The sequence below is a fragment of the Etheostoma cragini genome, chromosome 1, assembly GCF_013103735.1.
Source record: "Etheostoma cragini isolate CJK2018 chromosome 1, CSU_Ecrag_1.0, whole genome shotgun sequence".
Classification (NCBI taxonomy): domain Eukaryota; kingdom Metazoa; phylum Chordata; class Actinopteri; order Perciformes; family Percidae; genus Etheostoma; species Etheostoma cragini.
Genome location: NC_048407.1, coordinates 10,450,543 through 10,462,227, shown reverse-complemented (window position 1 = coordinate 10,462,227; position 11,685 = coordinate 10,450,543). Strand labels below are relative to the sequence as shown.

Below are 11,685 nucleotides of genomic sequence, written 5' to 3'. Positions count from 1 at the left end.
TTTGGAAAATGGCTGCAATGAAACAAAGAGTGAAAAATTTAAAGGGGTCTGAATACTTTCCGTACCCACTGTAAATACCACACCCGTATAATGGTATTTGCTTATATAGCATACGTGGTAGCAGCTATTGCGAGTGAGCACTTGTTTAATAGGGGCGGCTGTGGCTCAGTCCTGCAGTCATTGTCGAAGTGTCCTTGGGTAAGACACTGAACCCCTAGTTGCCCCCGGTGCTGCGCATCGGAGTGTGAATGTATGTGTGTGAGTGTGTATCTGATTAGCAGGTGTCCCCTTTTACGTCAGCCTGGGCCACAGTGTATGAATGTGTGTGAATGGTGAATGTTTCCTGTAATGTAAAAGCGCTTTGAGCAGTTGTTAAGACTGGAAAAGCGCTATATATATATATATATATATATATATATATATATATAATTACATTTATTTAATAGTCCTGTACATTGCGTTAACTCACTCTACATATTTAATCGGCTGGAACCAACGTGGTAAGCCTCTCCAGTCTAAGCGGAGCTCCCAAGACGCCATTTTAATGCTACAAAGCCATCACCAGCAGTTAGCATTCCATTGACTGCCATTCATTTTGACGCTACCATGACAGTGAATAACTGTCGGCTAAGGCTAACGATTGTGTCATAACCACGCAACTTACTGTCGCATAGTCGACAAATCACTATATTGCCAGGAGAAGCTTGCAGACAGTTTCAACTTACATCAGCTGTTTTGGTTCAATTACTTATGTTAACTAGCATGTTAGTTATTAGTAATTAGCCTGTGCCTATGTTATCACCTAACATCTACTACGGTGTCCATCTCTGCTGATTGGGAATGGTTGAGATTTCTCTTGCACAGCTACCAGAAGATTTACAACTTTCAGACAAGTTGCTCATGTCACAACTACAGTACGTCGTCAAGCTCAGTTGGAGGCTGCACAGTAAGGCTCAGCCATCACAGTGCTTGTATTTTCCTTTCAATGGTCTCCGTCCAGAACAACGGGATCTGTTGGTCAATTTCTTTAACTGTCTATGGCTAGAACCTGCTGCTTTTATGCCCACACTGTACAGTATCAGTTGACCACTGGCCGGTTTTGTCAAGCGACAATTTCAATTAAGTTCATTTAAATTAGACGGTCTTGTCCTCACCCAGTGTTCACTAAAATAGAAAAAGTCAGCGTTACTTTGTGGAAATCTACTATAAGTGGAAAGCAAGAAGAAAACGAAAAATATGGAGCAGTTGATGGCTGAAACATGCAGACGATACAGGGTCTGTTTTGCAATGATCTTCAGTTTTATATCTCTGCTTCGTCTCAATTAAGACTACAGTTTGAGCCACAACATGTACAATTTGACTCCAGTAATACTAAAACAAACTCACACCAGTTTAAAATGGATATTTTGAAAGCTTTCAGTAAGTAAATCAGATGACGAAACTGCTCAGACTGCGGACAGCCAACCAAATCCAACCAATTGTTCAAATCTGTATGGTCCTTTTCAAGCAACTAATCAGGCTTTTACTGTGTATTATGTTGATATGTAGTTTATTAAATGGCTGCTCTCAACATGTCCTCTTGGCTCTGTACACTACACAGGACTACAGTATGTGGAAGTTATTTACTTTAATGCTGCACACGTCATTTTTCTTTTTCTTTGTGACACTTTTAGTATATCTTCATTATGTCAATCAAAGTACATTCTTATTCTTAGCAGCTCATGCCTATCCCTTTTTTCTTTCAGTTGGATTTATGACTGCTCATGCTGGACGTGTTCTGTGTCTGAAGTGCAATTTCCTCTGTAATAGGGAGGGAGGTTGGGCCTTTTTTTGAAGGCAGTGTAGACCTATTAAAAGCGGAGAAATTAGTTTCTGTGTGGTATTTACACTGCATTACGGCTCTCTGTGGCTTGTCTGTGTCTTATTTAGGCTGTAATGCACTGGCCTAATTAGCATCTTCTTTGATACTAGGGAGACAGGTAGCAATGAACTAACCCCAGAGTATATAAAGTATATAAGAAGTAGTAGAGTATGTAAGAGTATATTATAAAGTACTTTACAAATAAAGAAGGTATTCCCATCATGCAAACTATACAGCATATTGATTTCATGACTGCAAAAGAACATGAACGATATTGAATCATGGTTCACTATCATCGTTTTATAGTACTTGGTCTAATGTGGAAATTAAAACAGAGCAACCACAAAATTAACAAATTATTTTTCTGCAAAAATTACACAATTTTTACAAAGTAGGAGAATTATTATGGCAGAACATGGCAATACAATTATTAATTACAAATTCAACGCACCTGTCGTTATGTGATCCAACCAGCATAGTCACTTCTTTCCACTAATGAACACGCCCAGTGAAACCTCTGGTGACCTGTAGCTCTGCTGACCTCCTGATGAAGGATGCATTGATTTGTTCTCTAAATTTAAGGGTTAATAAATGGAGGTTTGACTGTCTTTGTTTCCCATTAATAAAACAAAATGGTATCAAATATGGACTTTGGTTTAAATAGCCAACGTTACCCAAATGGTTTAGCCAGTCAATTGGGAATTTCACATGATGTCAAGCTGTGTACAGATAGTATCAGTAGAAAAAGATTATGGTTAGCAGCCTTTACTATCATTGCGATCCTGTGACATGGAGCCTATAAACATAGCAGCATTTGGCACCTCAGAGCTGTCAGATTTTCCAGTGAAGCCATTAAAAAACACGTGTAGACGAGATATGAAAGTTCACAATCCAGTGCCAATTTACACGCCTTAGTGAAACATGCATACAGATTCTCAGTGGCTAAAGGTACAGTTAAGAGCCACCACAACATTGTTAACCCTGAATACACAAGCTTAGCCCTGTTGACACACACGCACACACACAGAGCTTTTCTGAAAGCTCTCCTCTGCAACAATGGCAGCCATTGAAGAGTCTGACTCACATGGTGAAACTCCTTGGGTTCCCTTCAGACAGAACCTCCAAATAGACAATGTTCAGAATACGGAAGTGTGTAAACTAGGGATACACAGATTGTTTTGTTTTTCGTTTGCGAATTATCTGTATCTGCGTTTTTATTTGCCCGATAACCAATAAAGGGGTCTACTTTGGCTCTGCTACAGCTCTGTGTCTGTCCCTCTGCTTTGATTTCACTCACAACTGAGTCTGACTTCATGTCCCGCCCACAACACCATCTGACTATCTCTAACTGGGTGTTATGTTGAAAGATTCTTATTTATTAAATAATAGCTTAAAGCATTTAACCAATGCTTTAAGCATGCAATTTGTAACATTCCAAAATCTTGATTTTGACTTCAAAATGTTAATTTTCACAGTAAGTGCATATTGGTTCACACTTGTGTAAAATTCACACCTGTGGAATGAATTGTTTTATTAAATCAACTGCATTGGAAAAGTGAGCTGGACCCAGGGGCGTTGCACAAAATCCTGGGCCCTGTAGAAAGGCATTTTCCATGGGCCCCTCCCCCCATCCACAGTAGTGGTGAGAATCACCAGAGGCCTCACAATACAATATCATCACGATACTTATGTCACAATACGATGCTATTGCGATTTTAAACATATTGCAATATTCTGCGATATTTTTCAATTTATAACCTTTTTACAACTTCCGATTTTTCCTAATTTCAAATCACGTCCCGTTTTTGTCCCACCACCCCTAATCCACAACTATTCATTCTAGCATCTTTTTGGGCCCTCCTCACATGAGGGCCCAGGGTCACTCAGTCCCTTTTCTCCCCCCCCCCAGTCCGACGCCCTTGGCTGGACCCCAATACTACACACCACTCTTTCCAAATTTCGCTCATGGTCCAGGTTGTTTTAAGCTGACCATCCAAGTACAGATAAATCCCAACATAACTCTTGCCTTTAGTGAACTCTGATTACATCTGGCCTAAATTTAACACAAAACAAGAATGCGTGTGTTTTGTTGTTTTACATGTTCAGAATTAGTTTTCTGTGATTTCCAGCTTTTCTGTGTGTCGGATTCTTAGTTTAGATTGGGTCTGTTGTAGTTGGCTGGTTCTTGGGAAAAGTCCCTCAAAACAGATTCCAGGTTAGACTACTTGACTGAGTCCTAATCTGTGAGCATGCAGGTGTTGTAGCCATATCTGTTTCTGGTTGATGTTCTTTAAGGGGGGACAGAGACGAAGAAGAGGGCATGCAGTGGGCAGGTTTCCTCCGGCTGCCCCTTCTGCTTTGTCACTCCCTCCAGGCCACAAACCTCGAGCGCATCTAAAACAAACCTTTTTTAATTTTCTGTTACCGTGCAGGCACACATGCACATTGCTCAGGTGACGTGTCATCATGCCTTTAACATTTATTTTCTTTGCTTACTTTGTGGCTGTACGTTTGCTACTTTGAGGTCGTCCATGCACTGTGTATGTGTGTGTTTGTGTGTGTGTGTGTGTGTGTGTGTGTGTCACAGATTACTTAGTTTAAAAATGGCAACAATTGTAATTACTAAGTGTAAAAGTGTTTAGTATCACAGTTGTCCTTTCACATGCAGTTTTTTGCAGTGTGGAGAACAGTGATGGGCTGTTGGAGGATTGAAGAAATAACATTTTTTATCTAAAAATAGATTTTTCTCTTGGACACATAAGTAGCATTCGCAAAGACATTTGTGTGCATCCCTTGGACAACAACTGAATTTGTGCTGGTGGATTCACTCCCAGAAATATTGTATCATATTTCGGTGAACAGCCCATAATCAACAGTAACCCCTTTTATCGTTACATACCCAGGAAACAGGTTGTGTGACAACAGTGACATATACAAAACAAATGAATATGTTTACTTTTTACAATTCTATACACTTTTACATTTTTTAACCCTGACTACAATATTCGGGTTATCACCTTTTCCAAATTCAGAGCATAAAGGAGCTTTTAATCTGTAAATGTGAACTATTTTGCTTGAAACATTTAAGATGCAGAGAGTGTAAGTGAAATAAAACCCTGTAGTCTCCGAAATAAATCTGTTTCACCTCTCTCCTGTCATAACAGCTACCTCACCACTACTACCATGGCACCCACTGTATTTGTTTCCAAAAGTCACCACAGTCTTGTTAAAAGGCCTTTTTTACTATCAGGAAATCTGTGTTCGTAGGTTACAGAAGACGTTGTTGATACCAGAATTGGTGAGGCTTTTAGTAGGGCTGTGCTATTAATTGATTTTCGATTTTGGCTCCCAACAATCATCAATATAGTATAATTGAGACAAAAAAATTATTATATTGCCATTTTCTGTTTTGCAAGAATGACGCATGCTCACATCCGCACGCACACATCCTCTCCTCTCAAAGCCATAAAATCTCTCTGCAGTCAAGGGGGCAAGTTGTGTGCATCCACTGGAATTAAAAAAACTCAGTGCGAGCAAAGATGGCAGGAGGGCAGCCACAGCAGTGTTTGCTGAGCAAAAAAAGCAAGTCCAAATCCGTTGTCTTGGAAAAGTTAACGTTAGCTAACCCTGCAGTCCCTCTGCCACTAAGAGACTGAGGATTTGGAACTCTTGTCATTTGAAAGGTTGCTGAGCAAAAAGTATAATTCATATTGCATAAATTAGCACCTTAGCTGAAACTAGGCAAGACTAAGTTTTGATGAATAAAATGCCCATGACAAGTTAGAATTGTTGGCGTGGATGCAAGTTGTAGAAAGAGAACCAAGGTGATTTTGGAAAATCGGAAGTGGTACAGAACGATACGTAAACTGTGATTTGGGAGAAACTGTGCTTGATATCCGAATGCCCATTCAGCCCAATAAACGCCAAAGTATTGTCTGCGGTTTAAACTTTTAATTATGTTTCTACGTTAAAGTATGGTGATACAGCATGGCCCCAAAGAGAGGGCGTTTTAAGCAATTTTGAGCGATTTCCAGAACATTTCCCATTAAAGTCTATGAGAAATCATTGCCGTTTTTGCCAATTTTCTGAAAAGCGAGCGGCTAATCTCATTGAAAAGTCATAGCACAGCATTCCCGATCATAACATAATAAAATGTATTATTATTATTATTATTATTACACACGTTTTGTTGTATTTTGTGTGCGTGTGTTGGCAACGCTCCATTACTAGTAGTGGGCCAATTGCGCCAATTGCAGCTATTGTAATGTAACGTTATTCTAAGTTACCCTCTAGTTGTCCATGAGTTGGTTGTGCTCGTGTGATGGTAAAGAGAGAAGCAGCCAGCATGGGCCTGTGTTGTCCAGCACTGCCACAACCCTAAATCCCCCCTCCCTATCCTTTAAGCAGCAAGCTGACCATCTGTTCCAGGCGCTGGGCCCTAACTCACTCAGCACAAAACACACTCTCATACCTACAGTCATCACAGTCTAGTTATTACCTGTCAGTAGGGCCTGGCGAAATGGAGAAAATAAAGGGTCACAACATTTTCTAAAAAATTCCTTTTATATCGATAATGCAACAATATTGTAGCGTCGACTATTCATGCTTTCACAAAATATTTACACAATGAGATTTTTTATAAATAATCATTATTATTGTAAGAGGGTAAAGGCAAATAATAGAACAGTTTGGTAAGTTAAGAAATAAAAAAAATCACTTTACCATAATGCAGCCTTTAAAACCAGGAAAAGACTAATTTTGCCATATTACTATATCCAAAATCTAAGATATCTATTCTCATATAACAATAACCATTTAATATCAATTTATTGCCCAGCTGAGCTGTCAGTTGCTGTGTGTGTGTGTGTGTGGCTGCGTAGATGGATTTGGCCTAATTCAATTGAATGCTTTGTTTGAGGTTAAAAAGGTGACATGTGAGTTTTGTCTCATATGGGTGTGTGTCTGTAGTTGCAAAGAGGAGAGGTACTGTGAGCATGTGTTTTTGTGCGCCATGGTCATATCATAGTTGCTGAGGCAACACATGGCATCAGAGGTATGGGGCAACAGGAAATGACCAGGTGTGCAGGAGCCCTGTGTGCTCTATACGTGTCCATGTTCCATTTCCTGTTTTTACTTTTTGTCGCTGTTTCTGTGGTCATGCTGCCCATACAGTTAGGAAGGAATATCATCATTTTTGTTCTTCATGCATTCTGATATTGAAGATAAGAATGATAGCAGTAAAGACAAAGGATTGTTACATATTATTTTATTATATTTATACAAATGCATGTAATGTACTAGCTACAATATGCTATTAGCAGTCACAACTGCTCACTCAAATACAAACTGTTTGCCAAATAAAATGTGGAAAAATAGAAGTTTGGCTACGCTCTTCGACAGTTTAGAAGGTCGGCATGCGTCAGTCACATTGTTCCTCATTCATGTGTAGCTGTTGGGGGTGGGAAAATTAATTGATTCTTAGATGGATCACGATTCTCTAGAACGATCAAGTTAATAATTAAGTGAAAATAATTAAGTTTTTCTCAAAAATTGAATGTTTTTTTTTTAAGTTACTGTATCCAGATGAGTACAAATCACACAAATGATCTAATAAGACTTGCATAAAAGAATTAGGCAAAACACATATAGCCTGTTCAACTACTTTATCACATTACATCTGACCACCTCATGTTTCATGTTCTCCACCTTTAAACATGACTGAGCCTCTAACACGGAAGATCACAGTGAGAGAAGGTGACTCAGCATGTTTAAGGCTTAATTATGGAATGACTACACAATAAAAACCTCATTAGACAAAAACATTTCATTAAAACGTGTGTGTGACAAACACTGTATATGTCCAAATCTAAGCTCTGTAAAGCTGGTTTGTCTAGCAGTTAGCAAACTGAGTAACAACCTCAGATTTGTATATTTCTTAAATCATGCATGGAAAAAAAAATTGTTTCATCAATAATCGGTTCAGAATCAAATTGGGAAGTGCCAAGAGATTCCCACCCCTAGTAGCTGTGATGTATGTTGAGTGTATTATGTTGCATTGCACATCGATCTTCTACTCAAATTCAGAAAGAAAAAGGCAGCAGGCTGCTTAGGTTTCATTTATTTAAAGATGTGTAGATTAAGGACATAGGGATTGATCAACTAAGACTTGTAAAGGTCTAAGATGGGTAAAAGGTCATCTAGAAAGTGAAACAGCCAAACATTTGCTGGTTCCATTCTTAAATGTGGGCATTTGATCCTTTTCTTTGTCATACTACATGCTTGTAAACTGAATATCTCTGGGTTTGGACTGTTGGCTGGACAAATCCGTACTTTTGAAGCTACTACCTTGGGCTGTGGGAAATTTAACTGGGCCTTTTCATCTTTTGGATACTCGGCAGGAGAAATTCGTTTTTAGAAGATACAAATATACTAGTAATTTATGCACACATTCTAGTTCTTTATAGACCAGAATGCAATGCAGCCACAACACGTTACTCACTAATTAATAGGGGCAACTTCACACAAGTAACGTACGCCAGTACATCATCATTCCCTTTTCCACCTACACAAAAAAAGCCACAACTGATAGCAAGTTGAAGCTCATCCCTCTGCTTTAAAAATCTGCATCTAAAGTAGAAGTCCCTGAGACGAGTGGAAAGAAAGTGGTTACAACATAAAGAAAAATTACAGCGCGTTACATCTGGAATGCATTTGGATTTGGGCCTTTTTTTGACATCTGAAGACATGGGAGGAGAAGGATATGTAGCAAAGGGCCGCAGGTCGGAGTCGAACCCGTGACTGCTGTTTTGAGGAGTAAATCTCTATCTATTGGTATCCGCTCTACCAACTGTTCTATTCGGGCGCCCGCGTATCGTTGTTTTAACTTTTTGCCTGTGCATTCTTGTATTTATTGCATGAATATTTCTCAAAACTAACTTTTAGGTTCATTGACACGTAGATGTAGTTTATTAAATGTTTGTGTTACAGAACTGTCTAAAATCCTGATGATAGCGACGAAATCGCAGAGCAGCAGAGAGTTTTTATCAGCAGTTTAGTCACTCGTCCCTCTCTCTCACCCCATGATGTCTCTGTGCTGTGTATTAAAGAGGGAACTGGTGAATGGCGAGATTGTCTCTTCAGTAAAGAGGAAGGCAGCTGCTGGTGTTGGCGAGAGCTTATGTGTGTGCTCGGGAGTGTGTATGTGTGTTAAGTGTAATCCTGTAGATCCTGATGACTTGTTCTTTATCCTTTATGAGTATGCATGGCGGAGCTCCAGCAAAATAATTTGTCCCTTGAGTAGATTACCTAATGAGCACATCAAGGTTTTGTGTCATAATCTGACACATTTCGTAATCTGAAGGCTGTGGTCTGTTTTTAGATCCATGTAACAGTTGGTAGAAGTCTGCTTTTATTGCAGTGTCATACCATATTATTCCTGCTAATGCTTTGCTGTTTATTTTATTAGTTGCGTAATCAGCCTTTTCTGTGTCAGCTTATATAAAAAAAGTGACATTTTTAGTTTTAGACCCATCCTAAATCTTCAGGGTATTGATCAATCTTTTGTCTTCTGCTTCACAGTGGTAATGTCTTGAATCGGTGGCCTCTCCAGTCCAGTAAAGGACGCGCCAGTGCCGGGCTGCTGCTAATGGGAACTCCTGCTTTGCCATGAGTGCTCGTGATGGCGTTGGTGGCATGGGCACCCTGGGCCGGCGGCCGCGCTTCGAGAACTCCGAGTTCACCGTGCGCATCTACCCGGGCGCCCTGGCCGAGGGCACCATCTACTGCCCGATCAGTGCCCGCAAGACCACCACAGCCGCTGAAGCCATCGAACGTGTAATTGAACGCCTGCAGCTGGACCGCACCAGGTGTTATGTTCTGGCTGAGGTGAAGGAGTTTGGTGGGGAAGAATGGATTCTGAACCCCTGCGACTGTCCCGTGCAGAGGATGATGCTCTGGCCCCGGGTGGCACTAGAGCACCGTCCACTGTCCGGCGGTGAGGATTACCGCTTTCTCCTGAGGCAGAAGAACCTAGACGGCTCGATTCACTATGGCGGCAGCCTCCAGATGTGGCTGCAGGTCACAGAGGAGCGCAGGCGCATGGTGGAACGTGGACTGCTGCCTCAGCCTGAGTCTCAGGGTGACCAGGCAGATCTGTGCCGCCTGCCGGAGCTCAACGAGCGCTCGCTGCTGGACAACCTGCGCTCGCGCTTCCGCCAGGAAAAGATCTACACGTATGTCGGAAGCATCCTCATCGTCATTAACCCCTTTAAGTTCCTGCCCATCTACAACCCTAAGTATGTGAAGATGTATGATAATCATTCATTGGGGGATTTGGAGCCACATATTTACGCCGTGGCCGATGTGGCGTACCATGCCATGCTGCAGAAAGAGAGAAATCAGTGCATCGTCATATCTGGGGAGAGCGGCTCTGGGAAGACGCAGAGCACAAACTTTCTCATTCATCATCTGACCGCTCTCAGCCAGAAGGGTTTTGCCAGTGGAGTGGAGCAGATCATCTTGGGGGCCGGGCCAGTACTAGAGGTAAGTCGAAACATGAGCATTCTGGGTTTCAGTAGAAATGTTTTTGTTGCTTGCGAATGTGCTCTGGTGATAACAAAGCTGTGCGTTTGAGACAAGAGACTTGGCCTCGACTCAGACCTAAGTTACAAAAATGACATCTCAAGATTAGACTTCCGCGAGACTTTGTTCATTTGAGACTTGACTCCGAAAAGACAAGCCATGACTTAAAAAAGCTCTGTACTTCTGTAAAATCCCAGAACATGTAAATGAGGTATTTTATAACTATGAACATGAATGATGTTATCACCCTGGTAGTGTTACTTCACCGCCGGTAATGGGGTGATGCGGTTATTGTCACAGCCCTAAACGTAAATGACTTTTACTTCACATATCACAAAAACTGTTATACGCTGTACAGATTGCAAAGCCAGTTGAGGTGGAGGGATGAAGTCAGGATAATTGATTTCTTTAGAAGATAAGCTTTATGTTGAAGTGTTAGTTACCAATATGTGTGGGCTGATGTTTGCCTGTGTAAATGGAGTGATTCCTGCCACCATACTTAACATGTCTCGCTGTGAATGTGAGTTTCTGTGTGGATTTCATCTGTTACACAACACTGCTTAACTCTGTATGGCTGGCCCCGAGTTGTATCTGCTCCAATACAGATGTTTATTACACTTTTAGTCCAGCTGTGTGGGGATAATGTAGCACACAGATGATCCCTCTATCTGCAAGCAGCCAGTGGCCTATCACTGGTTACAGTTGTAGAGTCTCGTTTTTGTAATTGCAACCACTTTTGTTCTTGACAGTGGAAAGATTGTCTCAAGGTAGACCTTGTAGAGGCCCAGCCGAAGGCTGTGAAGGAAACTGGTAGTTTTCATATCACAGAAGACATTCCACTCATATTCTTTTTCTACTTCAGGGACCTGTTGCTTTAGGGCATACCAGTCAAGAGTCCTTAACATTTTCACAATCTCACATTGTTTTCTTATTTGTCTTCAACATCAACTGAATTCCTGATGGTTGGATAACACCCTGAAACTGTATGCACAATGCTGCCAATGAAGAAGGCAAATAATAGTTGATTTTTATCAAGAGGGTTGTTGTATATTATAATGAGGTTAGATCACTCCCTGTCACGTCACCCAACCACCTGCTGTTTGCATTTGATTGACAAAAAACTGGGCAGTGCTCACAGAAATGCATACATGTCTTCTGGTATTTCTTCGTCAAGGGTATAGTCAGCCATGATTGGACAACTGTGTTCATAATCTACCAGCCAAATCTGAATGCTATCTTGACTT

At 40.9% G+C, this 11,685-nt stretch overlaps 1 protein-coding gene across 8 annotated transcripts in view; it reads left to right on the top strand.

Moving 5' to 3' along the window:
- The window catches only part of myo9aa (myosin IXAa), a 120,128-nt gene that overhangs the window by 18,936 nt on the left and 89,507 nt on the right, over positions 1-11,685 (top strand). For all 8 annotated transcript variants that reach the window (XM_034880483.1, XM_034880461.1, XM_034880451.1 and 5 more), the window contains exon 2: positions 9,440-10,402. In XM_034880483.1, coding sequence (XP_034736374.1) covers positions 9,527-10,402 — 876 coding nt within the window. In that variant the 5' untranslated portion in view covers positions 9,440-9,526. The remainder of the gene's footprint in view (positions 1-9,439; positions 10,403-11,685) is intronic.